This window comes from Bombus pyrosoma, linkage group LG6 (genome assembly GCF_014825855.1).
Source record: "Bombus pyrosoma isolate SC7728 linkage group LG6, ASM1482585v1, whole genome shotgun sequence".
In the NCBI taxonomy this organism is placed as follows: domain Eukaryota; kingdom Metazoa; phylum Arthropoda; class Insecta; order Hymenoptera; family Apidae; genus Bombus; species Bombus pyrosoma.
This window is the reverse complement of record NC_057775.1, coordinates 12,800,585-12,819,056: the sequence shown is the minus strand read 5'-3', so window position 1 is coordinate 12,819,056 and position 18,472 is coordinate 12,800,585. Positions and strand designations below refer to the sequence as shown.

At 41.3% G+C, this 18,472-nt stretch overlaps 2 protein-coding genes across 24 annotated transcripts in view; one reads left to right on the top strand and one right to left on the bottom strand.

Annotated features, from left to right (window-relative positions):
* LOC122568291 (neurobeachin) overlaps window positions 1-18,472 on the bottom strand; it is a 417,885-nt gene that overhangs the window by 17,939 nt on the left and 381,474 nt on the right. For all 23 annotated transcript variants that reach the window (XM_043727883.1, XM_043727878.1, XM_043727870.1 and 20 more), the window contains 2 exons: window positions 4,830-4,947; window positions 1,254-1,356 (listed from right to left, as the gene is read on the bottom strand). In XM_043727883.1, the coding sequence (XP_043583818.1) occupies window positions 1,254-1,356; window positions 4,830-4,947 (221 nt within the window). The remainder of the gene's footprint in view (window positions 1-1,253; window positions 1,357-4,829; window positions 4,948-18,472) is intronic.
* LOC122568299 (protein mab-21-like) lies at window positions 14,507-16,875 on the top strand. Its single transcript, XM_043727903.1, has one exon. It carries the CDS (start codon window positions 14,888-14,890, stop codon window positions 15,983-15,985), a length of 1,098 nt encoding a protein of 365 aa, XP_043583838.1. The 5' UTR covers window positions 14,507-14,887; the 3' UTR covers window positions 15,986-16,875.

The following is an 18,472-nucleotide window of genomic DNA, read 5'->3' as shown; positions in this document are numbered from 1 at the left end:
TCTATTCCAAATGAAAAAGTCATTTTTTTACAAAAACAAAATTTCTGATACCAAGAAAAATCGTGAACCATTGCCAATTATCTTATCAACTCATATTAAAGGAAATACAGCTCTTCGATACGAAGGCGGGTTTATTTTTCCCGCGACGCGAGCGTGCTACAGAGCGTCACGACGCGGATGCACGTCTTATATACCGGCGGATTATTTTTGTTGGCCAGGAATCTCCCTTGGATCAGACGTCCGACTCGGCCTCCGTATATTTATGGCCGGCGTATCCTTCTCGTCGGTTCTCTTTCTTTCTCCTTCTCTCGGTCCCGTGTATAAGAGAGCTTTAATGGATGGATCGAAACGCGGATACGCGAACCTCTGTTCTCGCCGCCTGTCCTCGTCCAAGCTGCAGGAGTATTGGTATCGAGATAGGATCCTTGTCCCGAAGCTCGACCGCGATGAAAGCGCAGGGATCTTCGCAACCGTTTCGACGAATCGACCTGCCTCTCGTTTCTCCATATTAATTCGTTGTCTAAAGTGACCATTATAATACAGTACAACTGCATTTATTGTAATAAAATCTTAGTTAATGTCTGATTAGTTGAACTGAATCTACTTATCCAAACGTGAACTCGTATTATTCGGAGGAGAAATCACAGACAGTACGAGGAGTCAATGGCAGTTAGACAAAGTGTCGTAGAACAGGACACACATAATGCATCCCCTGTTTTATTCTTTTCTTCCGACTGAATTTTTCATGTAGGATAATTTGCTAAAAATACCTGAAATAACAGCTTGTTTCCCAACGAGTTCAGATAAATTGGTTTCCACATCCCGCAATCGTCCTTCTTTTAATCTCAAAAACGCTCACATTTAATTCCTACGTCAGCTGTAACAACCGCGAATCCTAACAATAAGATAACTTCCACGACAAAACAGGGACGACTCTCCCAATCGTTTAATCGTATAAAGTTCGAAATAAACCAGCAAAACTATCGACACGGCGATCAGGACATCGGTACGATCGACATCTAGTCTTCGAAGTATGTATTTCTCAATATAATTCCAACATCGAACTCTATCGTTCGATTCATCTTAACGTTCGGGTTCGAACAAGAAAGGGCCGAAGATCCGGAGCCGATCGCGAGCGGAATCCCACAGAAGGGGACAAAGAAAAGAGAGGAGGAATGCGACGAGCGTGTTCCTCGAGGTCTCTAGATCCCTGGGATTCAGATGGCGGCGAAAGGGATTCGATGGTTCCTTACCTAGTCTGCGGAATCCCGTATTTGATGCCCACGCCGACTCGCGGTAGCGCCTTGATCACCTTTTTCACCGTCGTCTGGTCCGGGAACGCGAACAGGATCGAGGCTGTGGACAAAAAGGCGTTAAAGTGCGGATTATAAGCGAAGCCAATCCAGCAGACAGGCCGTGTGTCAATCATTCGAGGAAGAATGGCAGGCGAGGATGCGTTTCTTACTCGCATTGCCTTGGCGGTCGGTTCTTCTGCCAGGAAGGTACCTCATGCGGAATTGTCTCGAGTGTTACTGGCCTCTAGGAATTAGGCTAGGATGATGCATGGTCTGGTTCGGGAGAGAAATAAAGTGATAATTTTTGGAAGGTGCGTGGAGGTAAGGGTGAATGTTGAACGAGGAACGCAAGGATCGCAAACAGATTGAAATTGAAAGGGAGTATTTGAAAGAGAGGGAATCGTGGAACTTTGTATTTTAAATTTAAGGATTTAGGTACTGTAAAAGATGAATGTAGAAGAAGCTTGTACTCGTCTGCCGATTAATTGAATTTTAATCTTAAATATTTCTGTTCTGCATATCAAATATGAAGATCAAAGGGGTGAAGTGTAAAATTCGTGTTTATTATGCATACATATTGTTCATATGTTTCGTTGGTTAATCGATTCTTATTTTCCTTTAGCTACAAAGTATACAGAAAGCTGTGTAAATTTCGAAGTTCCTCGTAACTCGGTATCACATTCAAATTTCCTTCCGAGCAAATAAAAATTCATTGAAAGTAATAGAAATATTTAAATCGCTAACAGCGTAAATTGTTTCCTGTTTCATGAAATAATATCATTGTTCCATTATACTATAAATTACTACGAGAAGTTTAGATACATATTTCTGTTAAACCGAAGGAAATGATTCATCGAAATGTACCTCGTGCTTGGACACGCATGGTAAAGGCATTTAGAACGTAGTTGGTTAAACGTGGAAATATGAAAAGGGAGTATACGATGGACTTAATTTCACGGCTTTAATAGCATCGCTGAAGCAGTCTCGTGAGTTCAAAGAGTAGCGTGCAAAGAGACAGTTACCATAAATACTTGCCGGTAATTTATGTAACTTCGAATACAGGGTTGGAATATACGAGTCGGTCTTAATCAACGAAGAAGGATAGTAAAAGGCACGATCACAGAGAGGCGTGGAAATCAAAAAATTTCCTGACCTCGTTTCTTCGCCGTGTGAATAGCAAACTATATTGAATACGTCTTATAGCATACACCTCTTCTGTGAAAAACATAGAAACATTGAATAAGGCAAAACTTATTTGATAATTGTTATCCAGAATACACGTTGTATGAAAGATTTATGCCTTGAGAAGTTGAATGTGTTGAAGGTTGATCAATAGTAGGTCATGGTTTTAGATAAAATAACTTTCATTTCGTTATATACGACTCATTCATAATAATGGTGTTAGAGAAGAAAACAATCTGTGAATTGAATAATTCATTTTGTATTCAAATTAATTCCTGGAAGAGATAAATGTATTCTTCTGTCGATTTAATATTTCTCAATAATTAAATCTTAAAACATACAAACTAATATTAATATTCTATATATTTACTGCTATTTATCGTATAAAGAATATAATAAATAGATTCACGATCCCTGAAAACACTTATCTAATTATCAAATCTACTGAACATGTCATGACAAAACGGTCATATTACATCAAGATAATCTCGCCTGCCCTAAATCGGAAAAATTGACTTTAAACCTGTATTCAATATCAAAGGCCGCAGACACTTCCTACCTAAGGAAACCGCAAGATGATATTTCCCCAATCATTTTGTCCAGATTACATCTTTTAAATATTCGTGAAAGTTCCACGAAACTATTCTACCATAACGTAACTCGCTCGTATTTCCTTTCTAATCGTCCAAAGATTTATCACAAAGCGATAAATATGATCCAACCGCGCATCGGTTAACGAGAACGCCAATGTATGCGTGTCCGTTTCTACTAATTTTTATAACGAACGACGAACACGCGCAGATGACATTCCCCCGGTTCATCGAAAGTCTGGGGGATATCAGATTAGAATCGAGGAACGTCCAAACGTGAAATTTATCTGCGGCCAAGAGAGAAATAATCAGCGGGATTGCGGGTCCAACGGAGCTCGCAGGTATACCGGTAATTCCAACGGCGCGTTTGTTCGAAATGCGCGCACCACCGACGAACCGACGTTCGAAAGAACGACAACTATATTTCAAGTGAAACGCTACGTATCCCGATGCTTCGCCGTTCTCTAGGAATGTTTTAACACCTCCTTACGAAACCGAGATAACGAAGGCTCCGTTTATTTCTCCTATTTGGTACTGTCGTAATTTTTCCTTCTTTTCTGTTAGGTTCTTCGAGAACGAAAGATTTTCTCTTCGTACGTGTGCCGCGAGAAAGGGATGGCTAGAAGATGTTAATGATCGAATAAGAGAAAATTATTACCCGTGAAAATGTGGAGATATTGTGAATCGGAATTCGAGAAGTATTATTAAATGCGTGGAATGTGAAATAACGAGTGTATCGAAGATTATCATCATTCTGAAAATATCGACACGTAATGTTTATCTACATTTGTACAAAGTGTGATAAACGAGCTTCAAGAAGGAGGATTTTATGACGTTTCCTATGCAATAGCAATAATTAGGGATAATTATTAAAATACTTAGGAGTAAGGACAGAACTAAATCCTTCGAGTACATTTGATCTGAAACTGTGATATTCGTGGTGTACGCTGCAGTCCTATAATTTAAGAAATTAATTCAAGATTAAGTAAAAAGGATAATCGGGATTTCAGAATCTGATCGAGATCCACTTGCGATTAACGATATAAACGAAGAGTAAGTAATAATCATAATGAACGAATATAACATTAATTACTGCAAATGCAGTAATTGCACTTGCAGTAATTAATGCTGCTTTTGCGTAGTATTCATAAAATATGTAAATCGTTTGTTATACTCCTGATACTAATTAATACGTCCATACTGTTTCAGCTATTAAGAATATCAAAGTTTGTGTAGTTTTAATATCTCATATTCAATTTATGTATATTGGTTAACATATTCGATCGCAATGTGCGTATTTAAAAAACTCTGGTTATTTTCGAAGTTTTCGACTGTTATTTCGAACCTAATATACTGAAAATTATCGCGAATTTTCTAACTAATTTTGAACATCTTTAATTTACACAGCTTCCTCGGAAGTTCGCATCTTTGTAGCCACGAAACTAAATGCATTAAACTAAATGCATTCAAATGTTATGCATATTTAAAAGCAAGAAAGGCGCAGCAGGTGTAACTGGAATTGGTTGATAAATCGGCATCGAAAAAACGGATACCGTAATGCGGGCCAAGATATTTATTGCGTAAAAAGTAAACGGGGGTGCACACCTCGCGGCGAGCTCGAAATTCCGTTTCCATTTTGCCGGATTAGATCACACCGTGTGAAATAACGCAGGCGACCGAGCAAGAAACGGAATGCGCGTCCTTTCGAAAAGGGCCCGCCGCCCCCTTTGAAAACGAACGAGACGAATCAAGCACGACTTACTTCGGCTGGCCAAGAAGATCTCGATGGCGACGTTCTGCAGCAGATATCGGCGCGAGAATATCGCACGCACCTCCGAGAAGTACCATTTTCCGTGCAAATGGTCGCAGTACTTGAGCACCTGAAACGAGAAACAAAATTAAAAAATAGTTTTCTTTTCTTTAATGTCGATGAAATATTGTATTAATTATACATATAGTTTATTATCTATTATATTAATTATACACATAGTATAGGAGAATATAAAACACTGGAACCTCGTTTATTAAAACTATAACCAAACATAATTTCGACTAAAAAATTGTTAAAAAACGTGCAAAATTCATCTAAATTACTTTTCCTCTCAAACGATTCAGATAAAACTTCGCATAATTCATGATTATTTATCGCGATGAAAATACATTAATAGGTCTTCGAATGTCCTCATTAAATCTGTAAACCTTGTTAAGAAACTGAAAGTGAAGAAGCAATAAATAATTTCTAATACATTCACGTTGCGACTTATGGAAATAATAACACTCAGGTTCACATTTCAGCGCTCATTTTGCACAAAAAATTCTTGCTTTAGGAAACCATCCTTCATGGAATCACCTCAACCGCGAATCTGGAATAGCGATTCAAATAAATCATGTTTTTCTGCCATTTCCCTTCGGTACTCTTAAAAAAAGAATGTTCGAAATCTCAAAGTTCTTTCGTGTACGGTATATACGAGTAAAAAATTACAAGAATATTATCGTTGATTTTCACAGATTTCCTTTATAAATAGTAATATTCGTTCAAAGGGTGAATTTATCACCTCCTTCGCCAATCAAAGATCACCAAAATCCCAGTTCGTTCTTATGCAAACATTTCATCCCTATGCAAAACTTACCCTAAACTCCTTACAATCTCCAAAAACCAGGAAAATTATTTAAAACCTTGGCCTCGTTCGAAACCACCGACGTCCACCCCCAAAATGTGTAAGCCTAAACGTGCCTATTCCACTGTGCGAAGATGGAATGAGGTTCTCTGCGAGGAATGCGATCCTGATTCCTTGTTTTTGACAGACTCAGCGCAATCGTAAAGATAAACGCGCGTATTGGTCGAACGTGTGACACGTACGAGCAAAACAACGTAACATCGCATGACGCTGAACGATAGAGAACACGATTTCCCTTGCCCCTGTGCCGATCCGCGAAGCTGCTTCCTTCCGTCTCCGTGTTAACGTAATCACAGACAGAAATTTTTCAAACGAACCCGAAAGCTATCCAAGCCTCGATCCATAACCACCACCCGGATGGAATGATCGGATTCATATCGAAAGAGGGACAAAAGTCGGGGTGGCGATCGCATGGCTGACCTTAAGTATGCAAGCTGTATTCAGTGAAGTGTGATGTGATATAGTGAGACCGGTGCCGGTCGCAAGATGGCCGTCATGGTAGGAGGAGCCTCCTGCTGAGCCGGGAATCGATCCCAGGACTTCGCGGGCTTGCGCTCTCGAACGAGTCGTGAACAACTCGTGGGCGAAAAAGGGGGAGGGTAGAAAAAGGACGAGGCTGACGGCGGCAGGTCCGTACGAGGACGGAGAGGAAGCAATTTACCGGGACGCGGCTAACAGGCCTTTCAATTTTTCCCGCTTAACGAGCGCCGCCGTCGCGATGTCCTCATGCGCGCCAAATGAAATTATCCTCGATATAACGCGGAATGAGCGCGGTCAACCCGTGTCCCCAACATCGAGATCGTATCTGTTTGACGATTCGACGCTCGTCGAATTTCTTGTTCTTCGGTGGTATAACGAGAACTTGACCGAGCGATGGGTGTTACCAAGCAGTCATTGAAATTAATGCCACGACTGGATAGCTTGGTAGTTGGACGAGAGCGGGAAAAGTTATTTGATGGCCGAGGATTTTGATGTGTTTTGTACTCCCTGGAGTGCTTCGTCGGCGATGCCAGAAGAGTATAGGTATTAAAAGCAAAGTTCCATTAGGTGGAACGTAGGAGATATTTGTTGAGTTACTAAGAGAGAATCAGAGGAGAAAGTACTTATATAAAAATATTAATCATAGAAGAATTAAGACGTTGGTAGCGTCAGGAGTTTTTTTTTATCGCTAAACATTCGCTTAGCTTTGAAATTGCAAGTTGTAAAATTCTACGTTCTCTCGCGATACGATTGTGCTACGTGTTTCGCAAATTGCTAATGCGTTAATGAAAAAGGGTCTGCTAATGAATATGTACAAATAGAAGTTATTCAAAAGTTTCATAGACTTTACTGAATTCTATTCAGATTTCGTATCCAAAAACAAAGTTAAAAAGTTAAGCTACCCTTATATTCGGTAGTAACAAAGATAGACGTCTAATGAGCGTAACACAAAACAACAAAGGATATCCGACATATAAATAGGTAAGTTTCCATGAAGAGCAGAGAAGAGTGTTCCCTACGAGACGCAGGAGATCAAATAAATACAGGAGACGGCATTAGGGTGCAACGCACGCACATGGAAATCTAATTATTAGCACATAAGCGGTTCGAAATCTCCAGGGACCATAAATGTCGTGTCAACTTGGGAAGATTAAGTAGAACGCGTGCTGCTTGTATTAATAACTCATTAAAGAACTTTATAATATTATCAGGGAGGGTTAATTATTGTCATCTATATCGTGAGAATTTTTAGAAAATAACTAAAGATTATTATATGCAGTTATAAACGATGATTCGAATAAATATTAAGTTAAATATGTAGAGTGTTGTAAATGTGTAAAAATATTTCATAGCGGAATCCAGTGGATTCCATGCGCGAGATTGTAAGAGAAGTCGGGGGTGGCTGCACAGAGCCAACCCCTAAGAACGAATGCGCAAGCTCTTCGCAAACATTGCCTGTAACTGATAAGAACGCGCCGTGATACGGAATTCATTATTTGGATGGTTGCAATCTGGCTGCAGATATGACACGCGTGCATTCTATTATGTTATCTCCTGAGATCATTTTCCTAATATTTATGTTCTTTAGAAATGCAATGTTTTCAAAACGTACAGAATCTTTCGTCTCATGGCGATGTCACTAAAGATCGCATCTCTTGGCTACTACAAAAAGCACAAATAATCGGTAATAAAATCTGTACCGATTTACGAAATCTTGCCAGCTAAAATCTCAGCGTTTCACAAAACTCATCAATGTCACGAAGAATTACTCGTAAAACAAACATACACAGGTATATGTATAGTTTCCATAATGCGCGCTACTAAACAAACTTACCCCATAAAACAAGAAAACAAAGATCATCCAGAAAACACTTCGCCATCATCGTTCACCCAAAACACACTCTTCCACGGCAGCAACGCGACCGAAAAGTGAGTCGTTAAAATAACAGGGACACCCCTGTTCCAGCGTATCACAGGGTGCCAGCAGTCTCGCGCGACTAATATGTTTACACGTTCGATGAAGCGTCCACGGAGAGAGAGAGAGAGAGAGAGAGAGAGAAAGAGGGAAGAGAGAAGAGAAAAACGAAAAAGGACGGTGGTTAAAAAGAGCTGCGTCTCTGGCAGAGTGTCAAGTGGTGCGCGATTAGTGTTCCCCGTGCGGCGTTCATCTCTCAACGAAGCGAAATCGTGGCTGCGCAGCAGCGTGCTTCGACAATGGGCGTCGTGATGTAACAACATGTGTCGCGTTCACAAGGGCCCCTCGCTGCTCGCCTCTATGTACACCATAGGGCACCATAGAACCACGGGTACCACTTAGCAGCCCGGTATACAACAAACAGATTAAGCACCGGACAATAATAGACCCCCCGTCTCTCTTCGGCTGCATAGGTTCTCGAACACCCTCTTGATCGTTCTCGTGGCGCGCGAACCACTCGAAATCACGATAGCTCGAACAAAACATGGGAGGCGGAGAGGTTGGTGGTTTATTCGATTCGGTGTATATGCCTGAAGTAGCCTGATCATTAATTATACGCAGCAGCAACGGGGATGAGGCTCCAGAGTTTTGTGTTTTCGGTTCTTCTGGAAAGTTAGCACTTGAGAGATGTGCATAGGCATTTTTCTTTTTTTTTTTTTTTTTTTCGAGAGAGAGAAGACAATTTTTTTTGGAGATATAGAGGAATTCATTGAGATTATATTTATTTTTCTAATGAGTTTCGCGTGGAAAAGGTGGATGCGAGAAAGTAAAATCAACTTTAACTTCGTTTGTTTTATCGAAGTAGCGTTATTTTGGACACTATATAAGCGTAAGATTAAAATCTTCTATTTATTTCTCTTGTATGACGAACACGGTGGCCATAGTAACGTGACAAACGCAACGTCAGTCGTCAAATTTCCGAAAAAGGTTGTCTCTACTCCATTCTAACGACCCTCGTTTCGTGAACGCGTCGGCTGATGCGTCGAAAACGTTCGGGAACCATCAAGACCATCCACTGCGGCAATGAGTTATACGTGCCACCTGCGTGTTCTCATACCTTTATTACCGTATCTCGCACGAGATAACGCATCGCGGCATCCGGCGCACAAAGGTTCTGGTGATGCAGCTAGCCCTGTTGCCCCTAATAAACGTAGAATTGCTACCAGAGAGACAAAGCAGTGTCTTAACCGACATCCGTCGTGAATCCAGCTCTTGAACAAGACACGTTCCCTTTGAATTTTTGCATAGATGCATTAAAAAGCATAGTTTATACGAAGGCTTCTTAAAAGTGTTATACATATATTTTATACTTTCTTTGCTATGTACTTCATTTATCGTTTTCTGTAATCTGTCGCTTATTTTCGAATCGCGAAATTATTATATTTTACACTGGCTTAAGAAGAATTAAAAATATATTTTACCTTGAGAATACTAAATTATAGGTATAAAGACCATCACTACCGTTATTCGTAATAAAAAAAAAAAAAAAAAAAAACTGGCTTCAAACGATGTACCAGCATCACGCACAAAGTAGTACAGTAGTTAATTATTTTCCGAGAAAATATACTCATTTTCCAATATCTGTCGACAATTTATCGTCGAAGAAGGTTGATTCGTGAACGGAATACTTTCAAGTACCCGACTTGGAATGCGGATTCCTGTCTTGTCGTCAGCCTCGATGAAAGTAATTGGACAGAACGAGCCGAGCTAATGGCGCTTGGTACATGCCGAACGACGACATTTCTTCCTTTGATGAACCCACATCGGAGTGTGGGGATATTACAAAACAACGCATAATGCGATTCATTTCAACCGACAGATGCGAGTAGACCGTCACTCGATTTGGACCAGTACTTCCGTTATTGAAGCATGAACCATTCACGTATCGATAATCTGGTCTACACGACCTTTATTCGATCATTACACGTTTATTAACTTAAATTTTTTCGTAGAGATTCGACTCCGTGTAAAATTGTATTGGTTGTAACTAATTTATTTTAAGCAGTATTTAAAAGCAGTATTTTAATCGGCTTGATGGAGAAATGATAATTTTTCTTGTGGAAGGTCGATAGTTTAAGTAAGTTTGCAGTTGTGTTTCAACATTGATGATGGATTTCGTTTGACGGCGAAATAATGCTAAAATTTCATAGAAAAATGTATTCAAACGTTAACGCCATTTATTACTACTACTCATCTACTTACAAGAAATGAATCTATGATTATAATCAAAATCTCGGAAATATGCAATTTCAAAAGTATCAAAATACTATCAATCTAATTCAATTTTATAGAAATGCAAGAAAATCTGTTCCAAGCATCAACTAAATCAATTAGAATTTCGTCGAATTGTAGGTAATAATAATCATAATTTCCACCACAAGCCCCTGTCAAAATCGTACAGAGTTTCACTTCCTCGTCGCGGTGATTTCACGCACTTAACTATACACTTGCATTCAATGTGTTGTTATCTGCGCAAGGAATTTCGCAAATCGCGGTCGCTGTTCCGTTCGTGCAGATCGAATCGAGAGATCGGTGTTGGTTCACGTGTCATTAACCAAGGAGACCGTAAAATACACGGCGGAGCTCTCCAGTATTGCCGGCTGTTGGAGCTCGACGACTGAGCTCAGGATTATTCGAGGATTACGCGAGGATGTTCGTCCGAGCTGATTTACAAGGCTGCCGTCTGCGTATACTTCAATTCGGCTGGCTGCCTCTTGCGAAAAGGGACTTGTCGTCGTTTCTACACGAAAATCTTACACAATGAGACGCCACGTAATAAGAGACCGTTCGAGACTCTTATACCTGTCGTGTAAAACGAGCCTTCGTACTGGTGTGTTTTGGCAAACTGCATTCAACTAGGATTGCTCTTTTCGAACTTCGATCTTTCTGGATGCGATCGGGACATTAGATATAGTCCAGTGAATAGCGCAGTCGCTGGAAACGATCCTCGAAAATTTTACTTAGAAGTTTCGCGAATATCGAGGGCATTTTGTAGTGTTGGAAATATTATAGAACTTTAAAACATAGGGATTTAATGAAGGTGTTAAAATAGTAACTGTTTGTACAAGCATATAGGTAATTTTAGTACTTTTACATATAGGTAATTATAGGTACATTTATATACATCATTCACCTTGTTACATATAATTTGATCTTTAAAGATTTATATAAGTTCGTGAATAAAGTACGTGTTCAAACACGAAGATCGGTCAATAACAATGATCTTCGTTACGTCAAATACGAGTTATTAGTATGAAAATGACATTGAAATTGTAGAGACATCGATTATGTATGTTTATTTCAATACGCTATGGCAAAAAGCGTAATAACATATTTACATATTTAATATGTTACTTTGTTCTGGTTACGTTGTGCACGTGCAGTAATTTATTTCTAATAGGAAAGTTACTTATGTAATGCGTAGTAGCAATACCATTACAAATATATATGTAAGTCTTTTGGACGAGTATTAATTCAGAATATGAAATTTAGATTTTCAGATAGATCGTGTTTAGATAATATACCTATCTTCTTTCTACTGATATGCTCTCCACTTCGGATTTAAAAAAGAAAATTAACATATGATAATAGGAGTTTCTAGAAACTTTATTGAAAATCCACACAAAATGTAATATTGTTCATTACTGACATGAGGCACTCTATGACTTATGAATCCCCAACTAGTGACAAATCATATTACGGTCAAAACATTCAAATACTGACAAGTTTCAGAAAAAGACAAGAATTCTCTTAACAAGAGTTCATTACGCATTAAAATTTATTCTTTAGTCTAATAGCCGTTCAATGTAATAAAAACCGTTGGAAATTTTATGTCAAATAAAAATCGAGAATTCCAATATGAAAAATACAACCTATTACTCTGACAGCATATTTTTCTCGGATTTTCTTTCAACCATTCGAAAAACTCTCTCCACTGCCAAAACATCATCGAACGAAAGACACGAAGGCGTCGTTTCGAAACTGAACCCGAGTTATCTTGTTGGTGTACAAATAATTCAGATGATAAACGAATTACGTCGAAACGAGATGATGAAAGGCACGTTTAGGGCACAACGAGACGCCGGGTTCTGCATTAATGCGAGGGCTGATGTAGCAGAACGTTTGACCCCTCGTCTCGCGCGAAAACAGCGCCAGGGCAAAAGACAGGGTGAGATCGAAAGGGAGAAAGAGATACACGTGCTTGACTCATGAATCAAGTCGTATTAGCGAAGGCATAGCAGGCCTGGTAGGTACCAATCTACCACTCCAACTTCGAGTAGATTGGATTTCTGAACTTTATTCGATTATCCGAAGCGGATAGAAACGCGTCGTTGAAGGTTTTCTCCGACTATTGTTAGAATACTAGCCCTGTGCGTCTTTGTGCGTGGAAAGTGATTACTTTCCAGCGATTGCTAGTAATAGAGTAAGATTCGCGAAAAGATTCTTGGTCATTGATTCGATTGTTAATATGATGTTGAATATTTTCGAGATTGGAGACTTTCTGGTTGATAATATCAAGTTCGAGGGAAGTAAACTTCCGCGTAAGAATATTAGAAATTAACGTCCTATCAAATTACAGCACTCGAGTTTAAAAAATTGAGGTGAAATGCAGAAAAATCTTAAAAGGAGTACATTTAGATAAGTATTAGAAATGTGAATCCTTAAAATACACAAAAAATATTATTTCTTTCGATAATTTATACCATAAAAATAGTAAGTGCTAATACGCTTATAATTAACAATTTTACTAAAAAATATAGTTTGTGACCTACCCCGGATACAAAAGTTTTATAAAAAACGGTGTCCTATTCTAGAACTTCTAAACCAGAACGTAGGTACATCCACAGACGCTAAACCTTTCTAACACCACCCTCCAACTAAGAGCACCCTTTTCAACAGCACCAAACATTCAACAACCCCACCATTCATCAAATAAAACACCGTCTCCAACAACGTGTCTCTAGATTTTCCGATAATGAAAGGGTTAAGGAGGTCAAAGAAGAGAATCTCCGAATCTTACCTCGTCATACGAAAGCTGTAATCTCTGGAATCTTATGAGACGTTCGACGTATGGGATATCTCGGCGGGTTATCGGTATTTTTGGACGCAGGTATTCGCGTCACGAGTTTTTACGATCAACGCATAAAAGGAAAACGGTGCATTTCACGTTGGCGGATCGCTACTCTTATTCAAAAACATCTGCCAGCGCACCGCTGCCATATTGCGAACCGCGGGGGCTGTTTTTGTTATTCGCGAGCAAACAAGAAAACGAACACAGATCTGTTTCTTATTCGGACGTCGAACATTCAAATGACCCTCACGATGGAATTATCGGCTCGAATGATCGTGCGTGGAATCCTCTCGCCATCTCATAGCCCGAACAATGCGTTCTTTCGCAACTTGTTTTTACCCTAGGAATTTATTTCCAGGGACAGTCGATGGATTGATACATCGCAGAAAAGCGTCGATGTCTCCTTGACATTAGGAATGGAAGAACAAGTGCCAAGGCATTATTGTTTTTTTTTCTTTTTTTTTTTTTGCTACTATGTTTATGCGTCCTGCTGTTTGACGGGACAATTGTATGTATATCAACGTTCTCGATGTGCGCTTTATACGTCTCTTACGTACACTTTTTACACTGTCATAGTTCATGGCTAAATAGCGACGGAGTTTGAGGTGAAAGTTGGGTTTAATAGGCTTTGTGGCTTCTACAAGTATCTTAAACAGAATATATAACGTGAAAATGCACTTTAAACCGAGTAAAGTAATATTTAACGAAAGAATTAACAGAATATTTCCGACTAAAAGGATGTTCGATTCTTTCGAGATAGCAGACCATCTTAAAGAACAGAAGAAGACTACTACAAGCTTCTCAAAATCGGTCAACTTTAACCAATCGTATCTTTAAACGTATCGTAGCCCAGCCAAATCCTTCCCAAATTCCACTCGATATTTTGAAACTGTACAATAACTCCCGTGTAATTGATACATTTCGTCCACTGTCCACAAAATCCTCTCCGGACTATGTACCGCATTACCTATCCCCTTAGACCACCCTAGAGATCCTGTGTCATGTCCCTCGTTAACGACGAAAGAAACCGCGTAAATAACTGAAGCGGGATGAAGAATTCGACGGATCGAAAGGGCGAGAGGCCGTGACGGTTTGGTGTGCGCGGTCGGTCGACACCGGGTTGAGAGAGAGAGAGAGAGAGAGAGAGAGAGAAGAGAACGACAGGAGGCGTGGCAAAACCGCGCACACTCCACGTGACCCTGTCGTTCCGGAAGGCGGGACTTCGGGAGCCGGCACACAATTACAAGGGCAGTAGAACGGGCTGGCGGCCGCCGGTGCTCTCTCTGTCGTCGCGCGCGCGGAGCACCTCGAGTCGCGCTCGTTCCACGAACAACACCTGCCGCCGCCGATCGCCGTACATTCGTGCACGCTTTGTTCGTCCTCTTGCCTGTGACTCCTTCTCGAAAGTGCTAACCCTATTTGTCATCGTCGTAATCGATCGATCAGACCATTTTAGGGAGAAAGATACCTGGACCGAAAGAAGCTCGGTATCATGGATCGTAAAAGCAAATTAATCGAAGAAACGCGCGTCCATGCGAAAGAATGAGACTCGCCGGTTCCAGAGAAGCGACTGCAAAGAATCTTCGTTGATATCGATTGAAGGATACTGAGGCAAGATGTTGCTACCTCAAGATATGATGGCAGCCCAGTCGAAGATGCTGTATCAGATGAACAAGTATTATGGCGAGCGGGTGCAGGCTCGAATGGGTCAAGTACAAAAGACCATCCGGGAAGTGTGCAAGGTGGTACAGGAGGTTTTGAAGGAGGTCGAGGTTCAAGAACCACGGTTTATCTCCTCATTGACCGAGTGCAACGGCCGCTACGAGGGCCTCGAGGTTATCTCACCCGGCGAATTCGAGGTGGTCCTCTACCTGAACCAGATGGGAGTATTCAACTTCGTCGACGACGGCACCCTGCCGGGTTGCGCGGTGTTGAAACTCAGCGACGGTCGAAAGAGGTCCATGTCGCTCTGGGTGGAGTTCATCACCGCCTCCGGCTACCTGTCCGCGAGGAAGATTCGTTCGAGATTTCAAACACTGGTGGCACAAGCTTGCGATAAGTGTGCCTACAGGGACTCCGTGAAGATGATAGCGGACACCACGGAGGTGAAGCTTCGTATCAGAGAGAGATACGTGGTGCAGATCACGCCGGCGTTTAAATGTTCCGGCGTGTGGCCAAGATCGGCGGCGCACTGGCCGATTCCTCATATACCGTGGCCGCATCCGAACCTCGTGGCGGAGGTTAAGACGGAAGGATTCGACCTGCTGTCAAAAGAGAGCGTGGCGCTTCAAGGGAAACAGTCGGCCATGGAGGGCGACGCCTGGGTTCTCTCTTTCACGGAGGCAGAAACCAGATTGTTGCAAGGTGGCTGTCGTAGACGATGCTTAAGCATCCTGAAGACTTTAAGGGACAGACATCTGGATCTTCCGGGAAATCCAGTGACCAGTTATCATATGAAGACGTTGTTGCTCTACGAATGCGAGAAACATCCCTTGGAGACCGAGTGGGACGAAGGATGTTTGGCAGATCGCATTAACGGAATCTTCCTGCAGCTGATATCCTGCCTTCAGTGTCGAAGATGTCCTCATTATTTCCTGCCTAATCTGGATCTGTTCAAAGGAAAGTCGCCAAGCGGCTTGGAGAACGCGGCCAAACAAGTGTGGAGACTGACGAGAGAATTACTAACCAACAGTCGTGCATTGGAGAAACTTTAGCTGAATCGGGGATTTCCCTTTTGAAGTTCCAAATTGAGGAATGTAATAAAGAGAAAGACAGAGACAAGCGAAAGTTGGAGGAACGTTGGAGGATTCGGTGACTCGCGTGAATCACGACTTTCAGGATGCTGCTTTCGCGACAGTTCTTTGCCTGCTTTTTACCCTCGTAAACGTGGGAAGCCTACTTTCACTCGCTATCTTCTTGCACACGCTGCAGCGTACCAGGTTATAGGGATGGTGTAACAAGTTTCATTACGGTTAATCCCTTTCCTCTTCCTTTCTTCTCTTTTTCCATTATTTAATAGTTTTTAAACCATGGTACGAATAATGCGAGTCAAACGTTGATCAGTGCAATACCGTACAGCCAGTGTCCTGTTTCGTACGAAAGCAATTGTTGCTAGGTTCTACGTTGATTTTGTATAAGTCGAATATTTCGTTTCGAAATGGGCACGTTAAATTTTGTAGACTGAATCGAATGTTAATCGACGTGTCCACCGATCATTAGAAATACATACTAGTTTGGAAGATATTAGTATTACTGCGTTTTTTATACGACTGAAGCTTTCGCTTGGAGCGGAATCTCCTGCTTATTAACGCAGCTCGAACGATTTTTCTACGCATCGTTGCAGTACACGAGAGATTAAATAGATACTCGGTTAACTGCTCTTATTCATCTAATGGCTAATGTGAATTGTCGTGTGATCCGTTATCGTTAAATTAATCTAATGTTTATGATCGGTTAGCAATCGAGCTGCCGACGGTAGCTTGGCCACCATATTGTTGTATGTACATAATTCTTTATATTATTTAAACGATATTTATTTCTCAAGAGAATCGCTGTTCGAACACATAATGTAAATATAAACTAATAAATGCATTTCGTCTCATAATAAGGATGCATGTAGTTGATTTTCAAACCTTTGCATCCAGTTACTGTGATTAATATGAGATTATTCAAACTTGAATTTTTAACGTCATAAATATTTTTAATCGAAAAAGATGGAAATTAATTGTTTGAATTAATAAATCATATGTCTTCAAAAACACCCCTAAACTTTTCCTTCGTTCTTAAGAACTATCCAGGTAATTTTCTTTCATCGTTTAAATTAATTGGGAAACGGGGAATTTCAATGAACCGCTGACTGAATCGTTTCTCAACAATTGTTTCTTCTACGAAAGTAACATTAGACCAATAGTGGCGTGTATTTTATGTAACTTTCGATACAAATCTAACGATGCATCGGAAGGACCAGTGAGATATTAACAATTCTGTTGATAAAGGGCCATCGCTTTCCAATTCCAATCGCTTTCAAAACTGTCCTCCCATAACAATCTTTCTATCAAATATAAAATTTGCATCGCAATTAATGAGATCCGAAATTTCGAGCAGTCGTCCGATTTCAATCGTTCAGCCAGTTCTAAACGAGAACATAAAAATCATCATGTCGTAATTATTATCTACGATATTAACACTCGTGCGCAGAATGCCGGAACGACCTCGTCAAAGGCATCGCTACCGAGTTTCATGGTCATTATACGCCTACGAGGCGTGAGCCGTGTGCCTTATCTTAATTCTTCCCAGAAACTTCCATCCTTATCTTCCCAGCGCAATGACATTCGTTAACCGCTGCCACTCACTCTCTGCACGCCGATCGTTCGGGAATTTACGTTATTATTATTGGCCCGTAAAAACAAAATGAGAGGAAAACGTTGGAACCGGAGAGCTCGCGCTCGCGAGCGGCAACACTTTACGCGCGCCGTATCGGGCAGTTGCCTCGCGATTTACAAGCCTTAATGGGAGAGTTATCGTTGTCGTCGTTAAATGTACATTTTATACGGAGCTCTTTTCGCCGCGTGCGTCCGGTCCTCAATAAAAACGCTCGTAAACGAAACTGTGCCCCATCTTCGATAACTCAACCGACCGCGTCAGCGTCGCGCGCGAATTTCTTATTTCAGACCGAAGCACCTTTTCGCGAAATGTTACCGGGGCCATATAGATAGCGACAGAGTAGTATCGTTCGAGGAAACCACGAAAACCTTATCCGACCGAACGTAGATCGGGAATCGACAAACCAGAAACAACTAAAAATCCGCCACGACTACGACTAGGTTTCTTCGCTTAAGTAACGAAGCGTGATCGGCGAATCTTCCACCATGACGAAAATTTCGGGGTTCGAAGGGGTTGCGGAGGAATGGCCGAGCCCCATGGTATCCATGAGCACGAAATAAAACGAGTCGGATCTGCATAATTCATGGGGGAAAAAGGGTTTGCGTTTGGGGTTAGCCGCCGCCGCCGCCGCTCCGTTCGTCCTTCGGCGAGGCGTTCGTAATATATAGATAGAACGGTTCGTGCGGATCGATCCGGTCGGCGCACCACGACAGGCCACGCCTGCGCGGTTAGTGCGTCACGGGATTGGTCGAACCGCGCGGTACGAGGCGTAGCCTATCGGGGGGACCACCTAGGCCACCGCACGTCTTCGTACAACT

Bases quoted from the DNA above. Each gene is read 5' to 3' on its own strand.
- LOC122568299 (XM_043727903.1), top strand. From the start codon at position 14,888: ATGTTGCTACCTCAAGATATGATGGCAGCCCAGTCGAAGATGCTGTAT.